At 51.1% G+C, this 22,871-nt stretch overlaps 1 protein-coding gene across 2 annotated transcripts in view; it reads left to right on the plus strand.

The window, feature by feature from the left end:
* The window catches only part of UCK1 (uridine-cytidine kinase 1), a 168,437-nt gene that overhangs the window by 126,316 nt on the left and 19,250 nt on the right, over positions 1–22,871 (plus strand). For both annotated transcript variants that reach the window (XM_085613933.1, XM_085613934.1), the window contains exon 6: positions 11,659–11,707. In XM_085613933.1, the coding sequence (XP_085470059.1) occupies positions 11,659–11,707 (49 nt within the window). The remainder of the gene's footprint in view (positions 1–11,658; positions 11,708–22,871) is intronic.

A 22,871-nucleotide genomic window follows, 5' to 3' on the forward strand; every position in this document is an offset into this window, starting at 1 on the left:
TTGTATAGGCATTCATGGCAAGAATTCTTAGTCATTTGTTGCAATTGCATACTGGGCAGATGGCAGCCGGACACGCATGATCCAGCCAACTACATAAGTGATTATAGCTCTGTGCTATGACTTGTTTGTAGTGAAGAAGAGCACCTCAAACAAGAGCTGAGGTCCTCAGTAGTCGAGTATGTCTAATAAAAAGTGGGATGTTTAGAGTCCAAAACGAAGTGGGGGCTGCTGAAGGACAGGAACTGTGGTTTTTAGGAGAAGATTGCATCAGCAAAGAACTGGGGTCTACTTTTTTGTAGCAGAGTTGCATCTGACCAAAACTAGTGTCTGGTGGAGAATAGTACCACGAAAAATACTTGAGGCTTGTAAATAACAGTGCATCTGAAAAAAAACCTGGGGGCTGATGGGAGTGGGAGGGGAGTGCAGCAAACAAGAACTGGTGCAGGGACAGAAGAGAGCAGCAAAGAAAGGGAAGTACACATCAGGCAGAATGTTGGGGCTGGAGCAGAAACGTGCATCTGATAAGAAATATGGCTATTGGTAAGAGAGTAGTTGGCAATAACTGTGTCCTAAGAGTGCAGTTTCTTAGAACTGTAGGGTGGTGGTTCAAGACAGCTACCGACAAGAACTGACACTGGCGGAGAAGAAAGCAGCTGACAAGAACCGAGGGTGGTGGATCGGGGAGAAGAAAATAGCTGACAAGAACTGGGACTTGAGAGTGTAGCTGATAAGAACTCTAGGGTTGGGTGTGAAGAGTGCTTCTAACAAGATCTTTAGAAGACTTCTGCTAATACTGTTTTACTTCTGGGGCAGAGTGGATAGGGCGCCTGCAATACCTTTCAAGAACAAGTGTCTATCTGAGAGACACACTTAACTTTTGCCTCCTGGAGGGCAGCGCTCCTAACGATTCACAACAATATTTAAGAGCATCACGAGCTGAGACCGACAATTTAGCTATTTAGCATAGTTCCTCCACCCAGTCTTGAATTCAGGACTCTCTGAAATGCCTCAGCATAAAGAAATAGCAACATTTACGATTTTTAAAAAGAATGCTGAAATGTCTATGATAGAATAGTTTTTGGGTCTGTGAAGCACAGCTTCGCCTGCAGTCTTTCACTGCTCACTCAAGAACTTGTAGCATCCTTTAAGACAATAGATCTTTGTTCTGCAGTTGAAGGTAAGGCGCAGCTGACAGTGGAGGTTTGAGGCAGAAGTTAAGAGGTGAAAATTAAGGAGAATGGAGTTGATACGCATTATGGGGGACTGCCCCCTCTTTACTCCCCAGTGCTCTCTGAAGAGTAAAAGACCAAGCAGACGTCAACTGATGACAAACGGAGAAATCTGCAATGCAAATAGGCAAAGCAATACACTCGATTTCTAGTTCACTGCTAACTTAAGATGGAGAAAATTAGTGAAACTAATAAATTGTAGTTATTAGCTGAAAGCGAAATAAAGAACTATCCCCACATATTTTTGCTTCTCCCCTCAAAGACTAAAACTGCATGCAATTAAGAATAATGCATCAAACACATTGCTTGATTCTATGTCTAGAGAGTCAGTAAAAAGAAAGAACAGACTGCTTATAACATCTTCTTAAACACAGGGCCTGGTGTATCAAAGGGTTTTACCTATTCTGTCTCTGTGGTAAATATTAGTACATATGAGCTTACGTTATTATAACAGTTGCATTCCACCCCAAGGGGCGCCATGCTTCTCCTTGGATGTACTAGTACCTTAGAAGAGCACTTCCTTACCACTACAAGTCTGAGAATTGTTGCATAAGTAGTTGGTCGAAGAATGCCTTCAGTAAGAGGCTTTGGTTTAGTAGAGTGAGCTGGACGCTGTCTCCAAAACACTGGCGCACAGTAAGGGGTTCATAATTTGTTCCAATGTAATAATACATGTTATAACTTTATCTGTGAAGACGGGTTCCCTTCAGGTCCAAGATGGGGCTCATTTCTTCATTGATCAACCCTGGATTTAAGATGGATTTCTGAAAGTTTTAGGGCTCTGAACAGATTTTTTTTTGAGTGCATACTAAATATTTTAAATGCTGATTAAAAGACAATGGCATACCTGCAGAAGGACGTTCCATTGTGCTGTGTTTAACATACTTTCTAAACAGTCTACACCCAGCCCATCCCTGTAATGTATGTCCACTAAAGCCATGATGGATTCCTTTGGTATTTATTTACAGGCACAATTATTTACAATGCTTGAGTTTCGTTTAATTACTCTGGCCTCCCCTGTGCAATGCTGTAATATAGTCAGTCTTTTGGAAAGATGCTGTGCTTTGTTCCTATTTTAGCCCTCATGATGAGCATCGTGACGTTCTGCTTTTATAATCGGGGGTGCACCGTTCTTAAGGGTCATTGGCTGTTATTTCAGTGGGCAGATACTAACGCCCACTGTTATTTTGGTGTGTTTTTAATGGAGAAGGTGAGCTGTTTTTTAGGGTCATTGGTGGGTAATCTGGAGTATGGTCTGCTTGGGATTCAGCTCTGCTGGCTGTGTGTCTATATTCTGCACCCACTTGCCTTATTGCGCCTTCAGTTTTTGTTTAATGGGATAAAGCACTCCACGATTTTGCAATACTCCATTTTCCCAAACATCACGTTAGTTCAATAGTCCTTTACTTAAATACATATTCCTGTTATCTCTTTCTAGTTTTCTACTGCTGCTTGCAGTGAAGTGCAGCTGCCCTCTCTTTTGAGTAAAATTTGCAGGTATTGGTGGGAGGCACTTTAAGGAGGTTGGTCCAAGTACATGTTCTGTTTAAGCACTTCCCTCAAAATTCCTGCTCCTATCAGGAGTTGTGTGCCAGACGTTTTGTCCCATGGCTTTAAGGCATCATTGCTTGCTTTCCCGATGTGAGTTTTTCGAAATGACTCACTCTCTCATTGCATGTTTACTGGACCAGGTAATGGCGCCCCGATACTGGTGAAGGCTTCAGTTCTGGCGGTTTTTAATGTTGCCAAGCTCTGTAACATGCTGCTCAAGATATAATCAGAAATTGGTGGTAAAGGAAAGAATTGTTTTGGACTGCAGTCTCTCTCTGTGGATTAAAAAGTTAATTTTTGGGGATGTGGTTGGGAATGGTTAACGGGCAGGTTTCCATTTTGATAGTGGAAATATTTCCAGAGCACCAAGAACCACTGTTAGAACGCTTTCATCCACCCCTGCAAAAGAATTTGCGGAATAAGTTAGCAAATTTTGCCGCACCCAGATGCACTTCTTACAGTACACAACTACACTTTTTGTGTCATTTTTGCAGCACTTTTTTACTTGCAATCGTTCCTTTTCAGCCTTAAAATAATGCAGACTGTTCCATCAGTGTATTCCACCTTGGTATAGGTATGTTAGAGGTATCTGCTAGTATTTGTTTAGTACTGCCATTGACTTTATTGAATCAGAAGGGTGAGAACCTGAATGGATTCTGCCAACACTCAAACTCATAATCTGCTAATTGTACCAACAAGGACTTAAGTCCTCAAGTCACTTTGTGCTAAAACACCATACTATATCTCTAGCCACCATCGTCTAATTTTTAGCTGAGAGCATTTAGCTCGAAACATGAGGCTTCACCAACATTTCGCAAACCCTCCAAAGTTCTTTAAATGCTCTTTCATCTCGCCTCTTTGGGTGGCATGAATCGGGTGGTGATAGTCAGATATGAATCACCTAAGGTGCAGCATTACAGCAACATAAAACCCAGAAACACCTTTCTGGACTTTTCCCCCTTCTCTCTCTCTACGTGACTTCTAGCTTTTACTGCTGACCTATTTCGAGGAGCACTGCCTCAGAATAAGCAAGTTTAGAGCTGGAAGCCGTGTGGAGTGTGAGCCAAAAACAGAGAAATAATACAGTAACTGCACTTCATGACACCCCTTAGTTGTTGTTGTATTGTAGTTGCTTTTATTTAGTGCTTCATACCGCTTCGAGCTTCCAAAGAGCATTTGCAGACAGATGGTAGCCTTCTTAGTAGTAGTGCCTTAGATGGAGGGAAGTGCCTGTGGGTAGTGGTGGTGTGCGTGATGATCAGAGTTGTGTTCTTGCTGTGTTTTTGTTGCTGTCTTGAGGTGCACCCCTCTTTCCTCTGTGAAGAACCCCCACCCCCCGCAACCCTCACTTTCCTCCATGGAGGAATCACTCCACTCTCGCAATACTCCCTTTTAGGACTTCGGTGCATCCTCAAAATGCTCTCTGCAATAGCTCACAGCCTCCCCCCTCTGTATATTTATTTAAGACATCAGTGACTACAGATGGTGCTCCCTGTCCAGCCAGCAGACAACTGACTCCAGAGAGAACCCAACTAAGACCTAGTGCATAAGAACACCGGAACACTTATGAACCAACACTCCAGGTTTAAAGATACATGTACTATATTATTAAAGATTTAGACACTAGGAAGACCTGACACATGTGCAACACATCTTCTTCCCTTTATAAAAACAAAATACACATACAGCATCATACATATCATTATACTGAACAGCAGTCAATGGCTTAACCTTTTTTTGCCTTGGTGGTATCCTCTGTCTAGGCTCCCCTTGTGCACTATCCACCTGCATCTCATCCAAACTGTCTTCGCCACACCATTCTCGTTCAAACATCTTGACCTTTTTATTCCCAGCACCTCATCATCATGAATCTACTACCCTACTCTTGTGCTTCTTTGTTGCTTCCTTCCACTGCTTCTGTCCCAGCACTGGACCCGCTTTCATACAAATACATATTGGGCGATCCCCAAGCAGGGATCCACTAGGGAAGGGTACCATTGGAAAGGGGAGATTCTCCCCTTTCCAATGTAGCTCTCCCAAGTGTTTCGGTGCTCGGGGGGGGGGGGAGAGGGGGAGAGGAGAGGGCTGAGATAGCCCAATGAGCACCGAAACATTGAAACTAAAACTAAGTTTCAGTTTCGTTTTCAATGTAATGAGGACAGCGTGCCTTGCGTGCGATCGTCTTTGCACTGAAAATCACCAAAGGGCATCAGGAGGTTGGGGAAGCTCTCCCCCCCCCCCCCCCCCCACCTGCAGAGGTCCCAAATTAAAAAAAACAAGCATTTACAATGCAACGGTCTTGGCATTGGTAGAGTTAAAGCTATTGGCATTGCTCATGACATTATTTGTGTTTGTTTTTGTCAATAGCTTAATCAGTGTGTGTGTGTGTAGGTGGCCCTGTGTGTGGGTGGAAATGCAATAGGTCTCGCATTTGAGAGTGATTAAGCTATTGACATTGTAAATAACAATGCCGTTTCTTTAACCCTTTCGCTGCGGCGGGAATTCCGCCGCAGCGCTAGGGGGGGTTTGGGGGCAGCGCGGTGGCGCGGTGCTCATGGCGGAACCACTCCGTCATGAGCCGCGGTTGAGCTGTGCTCATGACGGAGTGGTTCCGTCATGACTCCGCCCACTGCGCTAATCGCCCGCACAGGCGGGGAATTAGCGCCGCGTGGGCGGCGCGGCCGCCAACGGCCGCAGCATGACGGAACCACTCCGTCATGAGCACACGGCGACCGTGGCTCAAGACGGAGTGGTTCCGTCATGAGCGGGAAAGGGGTTAAATGTTTTAAAAACAAAAACATAAACAAAAAAAATGTCATGAGCAATGCCAATAGCTCTAACTTTACCAATGCCGAGACCATTGCATTGTAATTGCTTGTTCACCAGAGCAGATAGCCAGCGCCGCTCTGACAGGTTCTCAGCGAGCCAGCGCCGCTCTGGCAGGTTCTCAGAGAGCCTGTCAAAAGCAGCCTGGAATTACACCCCCCTCGGTGCCCTCCCTACATGTTCTATGCTTTGCACTCTGTTTTTCACCAGAGCAGAGAGCCAGCGCCGCTCTGACAGGTTCTCAGAGAGCCTGCGCCGCTCTGGCAGGTTCACAGAGAGCCAGCGCCGCTCTGGCAGGTTCACAGAGAGCCAGCGCCGCTCTGGCAGGTTCACAGAGAGCCAGCGCCGCTCTGGCAGGTTCTCAGAGAGCCTGTCAAAAGCAGCCTGGAATTACACCCTCTCGGTGCCCTCCCTCCATGTTCTATGCTTTGCACTCTGTTTTTCACCAGAGCAGAGAGCCAGCGCCGCTCTGACAGGTTCTCAGAGAGCCAGCGCCGCTCTGGCAGGTTCACAGAGAGCCAGCGCCGCTCTGACAGGTTCACAGAGAGCCAGCGCCGCTCTGGCAGGTTCACAGAGAGCCAGCGGCGCTCTGACAGGTTCACAGAGAGCCAGCGCCGCTCTGACAGGTTCACAGAGAGCCAGCGCCGCTCTGGCAGGTTCACAGAGAGCCAGCGCCGCTCTGACAGGTTCACAGAGAGCCAGCGCCGCTCTGGCAGGTTCACAGAGAGCCAGCGCCGCTCTGGCAGGTTCACAGAGAGCCAGCGCCGCTCTGGCAGGTTCACAGAGAGCCTGTCAAAAGCAGCCTGGAATTCCAGTGGGAAACAGCAGCCAAAAACCACATTTAGTATCTGGCATTCACACTAGCGGCTCTTAGTGGAAGACCTGCATAGCCCACAACCTGTGCAGTTATAGATGGGTAACTGAATAACGGGATGTTTGTCGCCAAGGAGTTCTGAGTGACACCAAAGAGCACTCGGAAGCCCTCCGTAAAAAACATTCCTGTTATTCACATTTTAGCCGTCTGGCATGTTGTATATGGCCCCCTGAATCACCGGCCCCTGCTTCCAACATAAAGACATGGGCAAAGGAGTAATGGGAGAATCATATATAACATGGCCTGTCCTCCAAACATTGGCAAAACACCATAACCCCTGCCATCCACCCACAGCACCCTCCATATATGCCCTCGTCGTACATCCTTCCTAGAAAATAAACACCTGAAGATGGCCCACCCTGACCAAATCCAACTGCCCACTCCCACACAAATCCACATAATAAATAAAAAATACCCAGATTCCTGCCACCAACTTACCACCCTCGACAAATGCCCTCCACCTCCCGGAAACAAAAAACGACCTACCTGCGCTCCTGCCACACACCCTTATCCCCCCTTCCTGCGTAAAGCCACACTCCCTGCGCTCACTTTCCTGCGTAAAGCCACACTCCCTGCGCTCATTTTCCTGCGTAAAGCCACACTCCCTGCGCTCACTTTCCTGCGTAAAGCTCCACTCCCTTCGCTCACTTTCCTGCGTAAAGCCACACTCCCTGCGCTCACTTTCCTGCGTAAAGCCACACTCCCTGCGCTCACTTTCCTGCGTAAAGCTCCACTCCCTGCGCTCACTTTCCTGCGTAAAGCTCCACTCCCTTCGCTCACTTTCCTGCGTAAAGCCACACTCCCTGCGCTCACTTTCCTGCGTAAAGCCACACTCCCTGCGCTCACTTTCCTGCGTAAAGCCACACTCCCTGCGCTCTCTTTCCTCCGTAAAGCCACTCTCTGCGCTCACTTTCCTGCGTAAAACCACACACCCTTATCCCCCCCTTCCTGCGTAAAGCCACACTCCCTGCGCTCACTTTCCTGCGTAAAGCCACACTCCCTGCGCTCACTTTCCTGTGTAAAGCCACACTCCCTTATCCCCCTACCTGCGTAAAGCCACACTCCCTGCGCTCACTTTCCTGCGTAAAGCCACACTCTCTGCGCTCACTTTCCTGCGTAAAGCCACACTCCCTGCGCTCACTTTCCTGCATAAAGCCACTCCCCCTGCGCTCACTTTCCTGCATAAAGCCACACTCTCTGCGCTCACTTTCCTGCGTAAAGCCACACACCCTTATCCCCCCTACCTGCGTAAAGCCTCACTCCCTGCGCTCTCTTTCCTGCGTAAAGCCACACTCCCTGCGCTCACTTTCCTGCGTAAAGCTCCACTCCCTTCGCTCACTTTCCTGCGTAAAGCCACACTCCCTGCGCTCACTTTCCTGCGTAAAGCCACACTCCCTGCGCTCACTTTCCTGCGTAAAGCTCCACTCCCTGCGCTCACTTTCCTGCGTAAAGCCACACTCCCTGCGCTCACTTTCCTGCGTAAAGCCACACTCCCTGCGCTCACTTTCCTGCGTAAAGCTCCACTCCCTGCGCTCACTTTCCTGCGTAAAGCTACACTCCCTGCGCTCACTTTCCTGCGTAAAGCTCCACTCCCTTCGCTCACTTTCCTGCGTAAAGCCACACTCCCTGCGCTCACTTTCCTGCGTAAAGCCACACTCCCTGCGCTCACTTTCCTGCGTAAAGCCACACTCCCTGCGCTCTCTTTCCTCCGTAAAGCCACTCTCTGCGCTCACTTTCCTGCGTAAAACCACACACCCTTATCCCCCCCTTCCTGCGTAAAGCCACACTCCCTGCGCTCACTTTCCTGCGTAAAGCCACACTCCCTGCGCTCACTTTCCTGTGTAAAGCCACACTCCCTTATCCCCCTACCTGCGTAAAGCCACACTCCCTGCGCTCACTTTCCTGCGTAAAGCCACACTCTCTGCGCTCACTTTCCTGCGTAAAGCCACACTCCCTGCGCTCACTTTCCTGCATAAAGCCACTCCCCCTGCGCTCACTTTCCTGCATAAAGCCACACTCTCTGCGCTCACTTTCCTGCGTAAAGCCACACACCCTTATCCCCCCTACCTGCGTAAAGCCTCACTCCCTGCGCTCTCTTTCCTGCGTAAAGCCACACTCCCTGCGCTCACTTTCCTGCGTAAAGCTCCACTCCCTTCGCTCACTTTCCTGCGTAAAGCCACACTCCCTGCGCTCACTTTCCTGCGTAAAGCCACACTCCCTGCGCTCACTTTCCTGCGTAAAGCTCCACTCCCTGCGCTCACTTTCCTGCGTAAAGCCACACTCCCTGCGCTCACTTTCCTGCGTAAAGCCACACTCCCTGCGCTCACTTTCCTGCGTAAAGCTCCACTCCCTGCGCTCACTTTCCTGCGTAAAGCTACACTCCCTGCGCTCACTTTCCTGCGTAAAGCTCCACTCCCTTCGCTCACTTTCCTGCGTAAAGCCACACTCCCTGCGCTCACTTTCCTGCGTAAAGCCACACTCCCTGCGCTCTCTTTCCTCCGTAAAGCCACTCTCTGCGCTCACTTTCCTGCGTAAAACCACACACCCTTATCCCCCCTTCCTGCGTAAAGCCACACTCCCTGCGCTCACTTTCCTGCGTAAAGCCACACTCCCTGCGCTCACTTTCCTGTGTAAAGCCACACTCCCTTATCCCCCTACCTGCGTAAAGCCACACTCCCTGCGCTCACTTTCCTGCGTAAAGCCACACTCTCTGCGCTCACTTTCCTGCGTAAAGCCACACTCCCTGCGCTCACTTTCCTGCATAAAGCCACTCCCCCTGCGCTCACTTTCCTGCATAAAGCCACACTCCCTGCGCTCACTTTCCTGCGTAAAGCCACACTCCCTGCTCTCACTTTCCTGCATAAAGCCACACTCTCTGCGCTCACTTTCCTGCGTAAAGCCACACACCCTTATCCCCCCTACCTGCGTAAAGCCTCACTCCCTGCGCTCACTTTCTTGCGTAAAGCCAAACTCTCTGCGCTCACTTTCCTGCGTAAAGCCACACTCCCTGCGCTCACTTTCCTGCGTAAAGCCACACTCCCTGCGCTCACTTTCCTGCGTAAAGCCACACTCCCTGCGCTCACTTTCCTGCGTAAAGCCACACTCCCTGCGCTCACTTTCCTGCGTAAAGCCACACTCTCTGCGCTCACATTCCTGCGTAAAGCCACACTCTGCGCTCACTTTCCTGCGTAAAGCCACACTCCCTGCGCTCACTTTCCTGCGTAAAGCCACACTCTCTGCGCTCACTTTCCTGCGTAAAGCCACACTCCCTGCGCTCACTTTCCTGCGTAAAGCCACACTCCCTGCGCTCACTTTCCTGCGTAAAGCCACACTCCCTGCGCTCACTTTCCTGCGTAAAGCCACACTCCCTGCGCTCACTTTCCTGCGTAAAGCCACACTCTCTGCGCTCACTTTCCTGCGTAAAGCCACACTCTCTGCGCTCACTTTCCTGCGTAAAGCCACACTCCCTGCGCTCACTTTCCTGCGTAAAGCCACACTCCCTGCGCTCACTTTCCTGCGTAAAGCCACACTCCCTGTGCTCACTTTCCTGCGTAAAGCCACACTCTCTGCGCTCACCTTGAGTGCGGAGTCGTCGCAGGATGCTATGTCCTGGGTGCACGGGTCTGCTTCCATCATATATACAGGGGCAGAGGGGAGCCCTGCTTTCCAAATGTTAAAAGCCTGTCCTGTTGCCACCCTTTCCCACCACTTCAACGTATAGCTTTATCAACACTAATCCGAATGTAGAAAATCCTGGCTGCCGTCTGACCTCCCACCCCCACCGCCCTCCATGGGCTCCTGCCCAAAGCTGCAGTGAAGGTGGAGATGGCCCCAAGCTGATGGCGATTGTGTGAACGAGCAACTTGTTTATCTTGGGTGTTTTCTTTTGGCTGTGCGGATCTGCAGAGACCAGCACTGACAGATGTCACCGTGCGCATGCGCAATGCCTCCACCTCCATTGGGTCTGGGAGGCCCAAGAGAGGTGGAAGATGACGAGTGAGACCTCCACCACCTTCCACCATCACGCTCGTGCCTCTGGTGACCCGGATCAGGCGACAGAACAAAGGGGAAGAGAAGGCTTCTTAACAGTGGGAACCACTTTGGTTAAACAGTGTTGTTACATCACTGTTCTGAGTAACTAGATTCCAATCCTGCGGTTCAGATTAGAGGCTTTCTGTAGAAGTCATAGATTGCAGCTCAAGTTTTCACAAAGTATTATTGTGACTTCCTACAAGGTTTTTAGCCTTACACTTTAATATTCTTTTTCTGTTTGGGGCAGGGCTGTGAGGGCCAGATTGCACTGGGGGAGTGGGGCGGCAGGATTGAGTGCCACACAGTGCAGACGGGGACAGGGTTGTGTGCCCGGCTGTACTGGCAGGGGCAGGGCTGTGAGTGCCAGATTGCACTGGGGGAGTGGGGTGGCAGGATTGAGTGCCACACAGTGCAGACAGGGACAAGATTGTGTGCCCGGCTGTACTGGCAGGGGCAGGGCTGTGAGTGCCAGATTGCACTGGGAAAGTGGGGCGGCAGGATTGAGTGCCACACAGTGCAGCTGGGGACAGGATTGTGTGCCCGGCTGTACTGGCAGGGACAGGGCTGTGAGTGCCAGATTGCACTGGGGGAGTGGGGTGGCAGGATTGAGTGCCACACACTGCAGACGGGGACAGGATTGTGTGCCCGGCTGTACTGGCAGGGGCAGGGCTGTGAGTGCCAGATTGCACTGGGGAAGTGGGGTGGCAGGATTGAGTGCCACACAGTGCAGACAGGGACAAGATTGTGTGCACGGCTGTACTGGCAGGGGCAGGGCTGTGAGTGCCAGATTGCACTGGGAAAGTGGGGCGGCAGGATTGAGTGCCACACAGTGCAGACGGGGACAGGATTGTGTGCCCGGCTGTACTGGCAGGGGCAGGACTGTGAGTGCCAGATTGCACTGGGGGAGTGGGGTGGCAGGATTGAGTGCCACACAGTGCAGACAGGGACAGGATTGTGTGCCCGGCTGTACTGGCAGGGGCAGGGCTGTGAGAGTCAACCAGTGCTGGTGTAAGCACAGTCACTCCCTCCTCCTTTCGAGAAGCATGGGTGCGCAGACAAGAATATGGTGCTCTGTATCTTTGACCTAATACTCTGTGGTTGGCAGACTCTGCGTTCACTGTACTCTAACATTTGCTTTCTCTGCAGACCAAGAAGTACGCTGACGTGATCATTCCCCGGGGAGTCGACAACATGGGTGAGGAGTGCATGTTTAAAAAGTTACTTTACTTAGATGACAACAAGCAGGCTGATGGGGAGGTGGTTGCCTGTTTTATTTATGTTAATTGGGCGCACACCCTTCATTCTTCTATTTACCGTCAAGTAACAAGGCATTCTGTGCTTTATATCAGTTACAGATTCACCACGTTATGGGTGACATAGATGCTCAGAAAAGAACAACCTCAGAGTTCAAATTGTGTTGAGTTTTTGTGGCATACATCTGTGTGTAACCTGATAACCAAAGCTTGACTCCTGGTGGGGCCGAGTCAGTCTTTTACTCCAAAACAGAAAAGCTATGCTTCTCTCCACCCCTACCTCTCTCAACAGCCTATCTCCTTGCCCAGGGCATCCCAACACCATGTTAAATACTCGGAAAGCTTGAAGTAATCTAACTGCACCCTCTGGAATCCTTTACCTCGTACTCCTCTACTGTGGCTACATTCCAACCGGTAACCATGAAGACGTGCCGTCACCTCTCCTTCAAATCCCAGAGCGAAACAATGGTGATCAGCAAGTTGGACTTACTCAGGACGTTCCGACTTTATGCATTTTTTACCGTAAGACAAAGTTATAAACATTACCACTTGCCCATTTTGATCCTGCCCAGAATATCTATTGTCACTCCTTCCACAGCACTATGCAGGTTTGACGGTCTGCCATTAGCGGGCAGGCTCAAACACGCACTGGTACCTGCATTCAAGGTTTGCCCATCCTCATCCATCCAAATGGTGGAGTTACAGACTATGATGATTGTGGTGGTTCCACAGTTGTCCCAGGCGTGAGTGGAAGTATCCTTGCAATCGGTAGGGTGATTGTTGCAGTACAAAAAGTGATAAATGAAAAGTGCTATTAAAAATGGCTAACAAGACACTATAAATTTTATTCTGGCGCTGCCTTGGTGCCACTTAAAAACAGTGCATAGACAGCTTACACAAATAACTGTCAGATTTTCGGTCTACATGTTTCGGATTATGGACATAAGAGTCCTAGCTCTCATCAGGACCATGTTAACGCTACTGCAACTGTTACAGCCAATGGCTTGTAAGAGAAACCCGGATAGCTGCGGGTACGCACCTCGCTTCACCTGGCATCTGCTCAGGAAATGACCGTCGGTACCCCGCTCTAACAACTGAGCTGGAAGGGGAGCTCTTACAAGCCATTGGCTGTAACAGTCCCACCGTGATACATAGGACTGATCAGGTTGTATTGGGTACCAACCTAGTAATTAATTATTTGTTTGTTTTTACACACCAATTGCAGTAGCGTTAACATGGTCCTGATGAGAGCTAGGACTCTTATGTCCATAAGCCGAAACATGTAGACCGAAAATCTGACAGTTATTTGTGTAAGCTGTCTATGCACTGTTTTTAAGTGGCACCAAGGCAGCGCCAGAATAAAATTTATAGTGTCTTGTTAGCCATTTTTAATAGCACTTTTCATTTATCACTTTTTGCACTGCAACAATCACCCTACCGATTGCAAGGATACTTCCACTCACGCCTGGGACAACTGTGGAACCACCACAATCATCATAGTGGTTGGTGCTCATGGCATTGTCCATGGTTCCCAGATGATGATAAGCCACCTTTGGTGGGTGATAGGAACTCAATCTCTCTTGTAAGATCCTCCTTTGAGGTTTTACACGACTACTTTGGTTTTTCTTTACCTTTTTCTGTTACATTCGTGTTTGTAGTCACATCGAACATTAGACCCACAGTACTTTTGTATATTGTATGTTGATTTGGGGATTTTGTACTGTTGTTGGTCTTTAAACATATCCCTTGGACCCTCCTTCGATGTCGGCGGCCTCGGTTCGATGTCGGCTCCGATTCGATGACGTCGGGCGGTCTGGGCTCGATGTCGACTTCGGGCGGCTCCGGTTCGATGTCGGCGGCCTCAGCTCGATGTCGACCTCCGGTTCGATGACGTCTGGCAGTCTTGGCTCGATGTCGACTTCCGGCGGCTCCGGAGTGCGATCTCCACTCCCGACCTCCGGTGCTCCTTTCCTCTGGTTCTGGCGACTCCGGAGTGCGACCTCCACTCCCGACCTCCGGCACGATTCTCTTCAGGTTCCGGCGACTCCGGAGTGCGACCTCCACTCTCGACCTCCGGCACGCTTCACCTCGGTCTCCGGCGACTCCGGAGGGCGGACTTCACTCCCCCGTCGACGCCGCACACTCGACCTCAGGTGACTTCCTCCTCGACCTCTGGTACTCTCCACGACCTCCGTCGGCGCCCTCTCTTGACCTCTGGCGGCTCCGGGTACGACGTCTGCTTTCCAGTCAGCGCCGCTTCTCCACCTCGGGCTCCAGGTCTCCAGGCTTCTCGACGTCGGACTTCAAGAAGTTACCAGTCAGGTTAGGAACGTGCTGTTCTTTACTTTTAAGGTCTGTTCCTGCTGTCCAGGTCCTTAAGATGGTTTTTCTTGCTTTTTCCCACACAGGGCTCCAGGCTGGGCTCAGTCAGCAGGGACTAGTATCAAGGGTGGGTTTATGGACCCCACTCCAGGCACAAGTTTCCACCCCTGCTGCCTCACTCCTTCCTCCTTCAGGTTTCTGCTGCTCTCTCTTCACCAGTCAGGTGCCAACTGCCAGCTCCAACTGCCAACTCTGACTTAGCTTCCCAACATTCTAAACTGCCTCCAACTGTCACAGGGTTCCAGAATGTTGCAGAAGGTTCTAGTAGGTTCCAGTGGGTTCTGATGATGTCACAGGTGGCCTCCATTTTGTGCTCCAGGCCCTCAGACAGAAGTTCCAGGGGTAGATAAAATGGCTCCCTGAATCTGCATCAATACTAAAAAGTCTGGTGGTTCCCAAAAAGGAAAAATACTAACAGGGTTTGAGGCAAAAGTGGGACAAAATAAATAATGATGAGGAGGGACCACCCAAAGGGCTGACAGGTCTAACACGCGTCCCCCCCAGCTGAAAGTGGGGAGAGCTACCCAACCCCTTGGGAGTTCTCATCACTAAGGCGGAAATACCTTGAGAGACCGTCTGCATTGGCGTGGTCCACTCCAGGCCGATGTTCCACCTGAAAGTCCATTCCCTGTAGGGAAATAGACCACCTCAACAACTTGGGATTCTCCCCCTTCATCTGCATCAGCCAACGAAGGGGTCTGTGGTCGGTCTGAACTAGGAAGTGCGTGCCAAACAGGTATGGCCGCAACTTCTTCAGAGCCCATACCACTGCAAAGGCTTCTCGCTCTATTGCACTCCACTTCTGTTCCCTGGGAAGTAGTCTCCGGGATAGGAAGACCACGGGTTGATCCAGACCCTCTTCATTGAGTTGCGATAACACTGCCCCAATGCCATGTTCTGATGCATCCGTCTGGACAATGAACTCCTTGGAAAAGTCTGGGGCCCTTAAGACCGGGGCCTCGCACATGGCTTTCTTCAGTCTCACAAAGGCCTGCTGACAAGCCTCCGTCCAGACTACCCGTCGAGGTTGTTTCTTGGACGTGAGCTCCGTGAGGGGGGCTACAATGGTACCGTACCCCTTCACGAAGCGACGGTAATATCCGGTGAGGCCCAGAAAAGCTCGGACCTCAGTCTGAGTCTTGGGGGGTTCCCAGGCCATGATGGCCTCGATCTTCGCCTGGAGGGGTTGCACCGCTCCCCTACCCACCAAGTGTCCAAGGTACACAACCGACCCCTGCCCGATCTGGCACTTGCTGGCCTTGATCGTTAAACCAGCTTGTCTCAGGGCCTGGAGAACAGCTTGCAGGTGACGCAAGTGATCCTCCCAGCTGTTATTCAAGACGGCTATGTCATCCAGATAAGCAGCAGAGAAACTCTCCATTCCAGTGAGGATCTGGTTCACCAGACGCTGAAACGTGGCAGGTGCGTTCTTGAGCCCAAAGGGCATCACACAGAACTGGTATTGGCCATTGGGCGTGGAGAAGGCTGACCTTTCCCTTGCTCCATCAGTCAGAGAGATCTGCCAGTACCCCGAAGTAAGGTCAAAGGTACTTAGATATTGGGCAGCTCCCAGCCGGTCAATCAATTCATCCGCCCTAGGGATCGGATGAGCATCAGTTTTGGTCACTGAGTTCAGTCCCCGGTAGTCCACACAGAACCTCAGTTCCGGTTGGGCACCCGGTGGTGCAGCTTTTGGTACTAGTACCACCGGACTGGACCAGGGGCTGCTAGAAGGTTCGATCACTCCTAGCTCCAGCATCTTAGTGACTTCACTGTGAATGCTGGCCTTCACCTTGTCTGACATCCGGTAGATCTTGGACTTCACAGGTGGGCTGTCTCCTGTGTCCACATCATGGACGCACAGGTGAGTCCTACCCGGAACAAGGGAGAACAACGAAGAGTACTGTCCCAGGACCTGGCGGCAGTCCTCCCGCTGTTCAGGAGTTAGAGATGGGGAGAGAATCACTCCCTCCACCGACCCATCCTTCTCTTGAGACGCAAACAAATCGGGGAGAGGCTCGCTTTCTACGTCCTCTGCTCTGTCAGTCACCATCATCAAAATGACTTTGGGCCTCTCGTGGTGGGGTTTGAGGCGGTTGGCATGCAGCACCCGTAGGGGCTGACGAGGGGTCTTAAGATCCACCAAATAGGTAGCCTTACCCTTCTTCTCCAATACCTCAAAGGGTCCTGACCAGCGATCCTGGAGGGCGCTAAGCTCTCCTGGTTCGATCACCCACACCTTCTGGCCAGGCTCCAACTCCACCGGATGAGCATTGTGGTCATACCACGCCTTCATCACAGCTTGGCTGGCTTCCAAGTTGTCAGAAGCTTGCTTCCACAACTTAGCCATTTGGCTCCGGAAGGCCAGCATGTAGCTCACCACGTCCTGGGGAAGCTTTCTGGGAGTTCTTTCCCATCCGTCTCTCACCAGGCTGAGAGGTCCACGCACAGGGTGCCCATACAAAAGCTCGAAGGGGCTGAAGCCCACTCCCTTCTGTGGCACTTCCCTGTAGGAAAATAATAGACAGGGTAGGAGGTCGTCCCATTTCCTCCGCAGGCTTTCAGGCAGACTTCTGATCATGCCTTTCAAGGTTTTGTTAAACCTCTCCACCAGACCATTGGTCTGGGGGTGGTAAGGAGTTGTGAACCGGTAGGTCACTCCACACTCCTTCCACATGGCCCGCATGTACGCTGACATGAAGTTGGTCCCCCTGTCGGACACAACTTCCTTGGGAAAACCCACTCGGGTAAAGATTCCCATCAGGGCCCTAGCCACAACAGGTGCTGTTATGGTCCTCAGAGGTATTGCCTCTGGGTACCGTGTGGCATGATCCACCAGAACCAGGATAAACCTGTGACCAGCTGTAGTAGGCGGATCTAACGGACCCACAATGTCGATGCCCACCCTTTCAAAGGGGGTGCTAACGACAGGAAGTGGTTCCAGGGGAGCTTTCAGCTTCACCCCTGTTTTCCCACTGGCTTGGCAAGACACACATGTCCGGCAGTAGGTGTCGGACGACACTTTCATTTGAGGCCAATAAAAGTGTGGGACAAGACGGGCAAAGGTCTTGTCTTGCCCCAGGTGTCCTGCCAATGGGATCTCGTGAGCCAACTCCAGTAGGAAGGCTCGATAACGTTGAGGGACTACCAAGGCTCGTGACGATCCATGTAGGGGTGCCTTGGGTTCACTGTAGAGAAGGCCATCCTCCCAGTAAACACTGTAGTTCCCTTCAACGTTCCCTGCTGCCTGGGCTTTGGCCTGTCGCCTCAGTCCCTCAAGGGTAGGGCACTCCTCCTGGCCCTGGCAGAATTCCTCCCTGGACGGGCCTCCCTCCACGTGCCACTCGGCCGGGATGGGTAGGTCCTCCAGTTCGGTGACATCCCCCACCGCAGACTCCTGGTCCACCACCTCCGGTGGCCTATCCGTCCTACGGGGTGTGGACGCCGAGGCAGGCTCCTCCTGTCCTCGGTTCTTCCCTTGATCGGCAGCTGGCTGGGCCTTTGTTCCAGGCTCCAGCCTGAACGAACTCCCTCTCCGGGTAGTCGCGGACCTTGTGCTCACACAGGCCCAGTCAGGTGTACCCAGCATCTCAGTGTGAGTCCGGTATTCCACCTCTTTCCAAGCGTTGTGCTCCATGTCATTCCCCAGCAGACAATCGACTGGCACGGCAGGGCTTACGGCAACTCGAAGTGAACCTGCAACCCCTTTTCATTCAAAGGGAACCTCGGCCACCGGATAGTGGCCCATTCTGCCGTCAGCCATCGCGGCAGGGTGGAGTACATCGGGAATCACCTGCTCTGGAGACACCAGTTGGCTACGCACCATAGTCATACTGGCTCCTGTGTCTCTCAGAGCCTCCCCTCTTTGGCCGTTGATGGTGACCCACTGCCCATACTTTGTAGTATTTGCGGGCACCTGAATCTTAGGATCCATCTCCCGTTCTCCCAGGGACACTAAAGTGACACCCGCCCACTCCCTTCCCTTAATTAAAGGCATCTCCTCCCCGAGCACTACACTAGCTACTCCGGGGGCCTTTCCTCCAATGGGAGGGGGTGGTCGTTTCGGGCACTTCGCATCTCCCTTATGGTGTCCAACGCCACCGCACTCGAAGCAATGGACAACCCTTGGCTGCTGACTCTGGCCAGGATTAGGGTTTCTGGGTGGGTTAGCCCTAGGGGTGAATCCTGTTCCCTTACCTTGGAAATTATTTTGGGGGCCTTTGGAGAACTCCTTTTTCTTTTCCCCTCCCTCTTTCTTCTGGGGGGCGCCCTGTCCGGCCTTTGAGTATCCCCTCCAGTCCCCCTTGTGGACACCCGGGTACTAGCCCAAATGTCCGCCTCCTCAGCAAGCTTCCGGGGATTGGTCAGCTTGCTATCCACCAGGTGTTGACGCAGTTCAGGGAAACCTTTTTCGAGCAGGTGTTCCTTCAATACTAAATCAAACAACCCCTCGTAGTTCCTCACTTCACTGCCCTGAATCCAACCCTCTAATGCCTTCTTTGCATAATCCAGGAAGTCCACCCAATTCTGTGTGCCCAGTTTGTGGCTACCCCGGAACTTCTGCCTGTATTTCTCGGGTGTTAGTCCAAACTTTCGTATGAGCGCCACTTTCATGGTGGGGTAGTGGGTCTGCTCATCCTGCTCTAGGGCCAATAATGCATCCCTACCAGCTGGAGGCATGTACCTGTACAATCCCCCTCCCCAGTACTTCTCTGGAACCCCATGGGCCCTTAACGAGACCTCATAGGCCGCTAGCCACTTGGCGATATCGTCACCCGCCCCATAGCTAGCTACTATGTCCTTCGGCAAGTAGGGTTTGGGTTCCCTGGTGAACTCTCTTTCTTCGCTGCCACCATTAGGAACAGGGTGTGCCCTGACTCTTAGGATCTGAAGATCTATCTCTTTCAGCCTTAACTCATGAGCCATCCTCTGTTCCTCCTTCTCTTTCTCCAGCCTTGCTAAGTCCCATGTGAGCTGTCTTTTCTCCCTCTGGTCTGTTAACTCCACTTCAGACAAGCCACCGCTAGAGGCACTGCTGCCCTTCCTGGAAAGTGTCCTGGGCCCCGCTAACAGGTTCCCCACCTCAGGTTGGTACAAACCAGCTCCCTCACTGTCGGGCTCTCTATCCCTGTCCTCCTCCTCAGCCTTGCTTTCTCGTCGTGCCTCCCCCCAAGCCCTTAAGCTGGTTTGGAGTGCACCCTTCTTTGCTCCTGGGGGACAATACACCCCCTCCCGCTGACAAAACTCCCTGAGTTGGGCCACAGTGTACGTTTCTAAATTCTCCAGTACAAACTCCATCTTGCCCACTCAGGTCAGAGGACAGTTATTTGCAGAAGCTATGCAGGGGGGTACCTTTTATAATACCTCCTCCCACCACCAGAGTAAATTTGGAAAAACAAAAACTCACAATTAGGAAGGCCGCTTTGAGAAAACTCCCGGTGTAGGCCTATGGACTACCCACAGTTATTGTCGAGTATACGTAGGCACAGCTCTATCCCACCGCTGAACACCATTTATGTTAGAAAAACACTCCCACACCGGGAAGGGTGGTGGTGTTCTCCCAGACATACACTGTGGTAGCTTGGCTCGAGTGGTCAGGGATCAGGCACCGTGCTAAGCATACGTCATACCCACACAATAACCATGCGTGCATCCGTTCCAAAAACGACACTACACCTTAAAAATTATACTGAAAATATATCTCTTTATCTTCTTTTCTCTTAGTTGCTGATTAAATAAATAATAATACAATCACAGTACACAAGGCTTTTCCTGTGGAAGGGTAAGTCAAATAAATAATACTTCAACGATTCAATAACTAAGATAGATCATAAATATTCAAGGCATAAATATAAGTGCATTACATAAAAGGCAATTAAATATTATGAGGCAATAAATACTGTGCGACAATAAATACTGTGCGACAATAAATACTGTGCGACAATAAATACTGTGAAACAATAAATACTGTGAGGCAATAAATACTGTGCGGCCATAAATAGGATGAATACAATAAATACAGTGCTCTTAATAAATAATAAAAGCCAACAGTGACACTTGAAAATCAGTTCACATTCCTGAGGTACTATGGGATGATTTGACCCAATCCCAGCTGGTAGAGATTTGGATGGCCTGAGGGGTATACTCCCTGGCTTGGACAAGGCTGAGGCCTAAACTGAGGTAGATCAAGGGGGAATCTAGAGATCTGGCTCTCCCACACTACACAACCCCTCTGTATTAGTCTCAGCTCACCCCTGGCACTATCAAGCTGGTTCCAGCACCTCTCTAGCCTCTAGGATGGTCTCTTAGGGCTTCACAGGGCCTTAGGCGCCCTCTATTCCACTTACTGCCCTTTTTATGAAGTTCCGACGCCGCTGGAGTCGTGTCGACGCCGTGAGGCGGTTCCGGTTCGATGTCGGCGGCCTCGGCTCAATGACAGTTCTTGTCTACGCCGGGAGGCAGTTCCGGTTCGATGTCGGCGGCCTCGGTTCGATGTCGGCTCCGATTCGATGACGTCGGGCGGTCTGGGCTCGATGTCGACTTCGGGCGGCTCCGGTTCGATGTCGGCGGCCTCAGCTCGATGTCGACCTCCGGTTCGATGACGTCTGGCAGTCTTGGCTCGATGTCGACTTCCGGCGGCTCCGGAGTGCGATCTCCACTCCCGACCTCCGGTGCTCCTTTCCTCGGGTTCCGGCGACTCCGGAGTGCGACCTCCACTCCCGACCTCCGGCACGATTCTCTTCAGGTTCCGGCGACTCCGGAGTGCGACCTCCACTCCCGACCTCCGGCACGCTTCACCTCGGTCTCCGGCGACTCCGGAGGGCGGACTTCACTCCCCCGTCGACGCCGCACACTCGACCTCAGGTGACTTCCTCCTCGACCTCTGGTACTCTCCACGACCTCCGTCGGCGCCCTCTCTCGACCTCTGGCGGCTCCGGGTACGACGTCTGCTTTCCAGTCAGCGCCGCTTCTCCACCTCGGGCTCCAGGCTTCTCGACGTCGGACTTCAAGAAGTTACCAGTCAGGTCAGGAACTTGCTGTTCTTTACTTTTAAGGCCTGTTCCTGCTGTCCAGGTCCTTAAGATGGTTTTTCTTGCTTTTTCCCAGACAGGGCTCCAGGCTGGGCTCAGTCAGCAGGGACTAGTATCAAGGGTGGGTTTATGGACCCCACTCCAGGCACAAGTTTCCACCCCTGCTGCCTCACTCCTTCCTCCTTCAGGTTTCTGCTGCTCTCTCTTCACCAGTCAGGTGCCAACTGCCAGCTCCAACTGCCAACTCTGACTTAGCTTCCCAACATTCTAAACCGCCTCCAACTGTCACAGGGTTCCAGAATGTTGCAGAAGGTTCTAGTAGGTTCCAGTGGGTTCTGATGATGTCACAGGTGGCCTCCATTTTGTGCTCCAGGCCCTCAGACAGAAGTTCCAGGGGTAGATAAAATGGCTCCCTGAATCTGCATCAATACTAAAAAGTCTGGTGGTTCCCAAAAAGGAAAAATACTAACAGGGTTTGAGGCAAAAGTGGGACAAAATAAATAATGATGAGGAGGGACCACCCAAAGGGCTGACAGGTCTAACAATGAGGTATTAAAATACCTGAATAGCATTGTGGTGACATTGCGTTGTAACCACTACCCATCATTTTGTGAACACTTGTGGAGCTGTTGTGACCTCAGAGGATTGTACTTTGAACTGATAATGCTTTCCACTTACCAAAAACCTATGATACTGGTGGTAGGCCTGGTGGATGCAAGTAGATGTTGAGTAGTAGTTAGAGGATCTACATGTGTTCCCTGGCACAGAGCAGCAGAATGTCTTCTTGTAGTTGTTATTTTGAAATGCTCAGAAAGTAGATGTTAAGCAACCGGAGGTACAATATTGGCCTCAGCGCCCGTCTTACTTTGGAATTAGAAAGTATAGACAGTAAATGCCTTGTTCCCACTGGTGTGGTGAAGCTGGATCTGTGCTTCCTTTTGAAGCAACGCCAGTACTCTGGGTCGATGCTTTAGCGTAGGGATAAAATGTTGGGTGGTCTGGTATGAAACTCCAGACAGTAGCCGTGGGTGACGATGGAAAGATTCTTCACAAGAATGGAAGATACAGCCTTATTCGTCCCCTGACGCGTTGTGTGATCCGGAGAAATGTGGGGGAGATCAGTGCTTGGTGCCATTTCTTCAGGTACCTCTAGCCTTACCATGGCTGTTGCACAGGAAGCCTCCTCTAGGTTAAGACTTGGATGACTGATGTTATTGAAAGGATTATTACAGTTGGATGTTGTGAGGCAGCTGCAGACGTGGCTCCGCTTTACGCTTTTTACATCCAAAACCATGACCTTGCAGGCTGGGTTTTGAAAGCCCCATTACTTCTGCTGTGTTGGTCTTTTGATCTTCTCAAGCACTGAGCCCACCCCATCACAAGGCATGCTTCTAAAGCATTGCTGGATTTCTGGTTAGAATTCTGGGACTCTTAGCTAGGTGTGAAATCTAGTGTTCGTTTCTCAGGAGGGTGTCCGCTGCATCAAGGGCACACCTGATGTTGGCGTTGGAAGTCATCTTCCCCTCCTCGATGAGCTCCTTTCTGTGCTTCTTGTATGCACCCAGAACATGTTTTACAAGCTGTTCCATCTTTCCCAGTGGTACCTGTTGTGAGACAGTAGCCTAACCGAGTTGGCTATGCTCCATTGTGTGGCAGCACCTACAGCTAGCCTTTTGCCATTGTCAGGCAGAGG

The sequence above is a fragment of the Triturus cristatus genome, chromosome 1_2 (genome assembly GCF_964204655.1).
Source record: "Triturus cristatus chromosome 1_2, aTriCri1.1, whole genome shotgun sequence".
Taxonomy (NCBI): domain Eukaryota; kingdom Metazoa; phylum Chordata; class Amphibia; order Caudata; family Salamandridae; genus Triturus; species Triturus cristatus.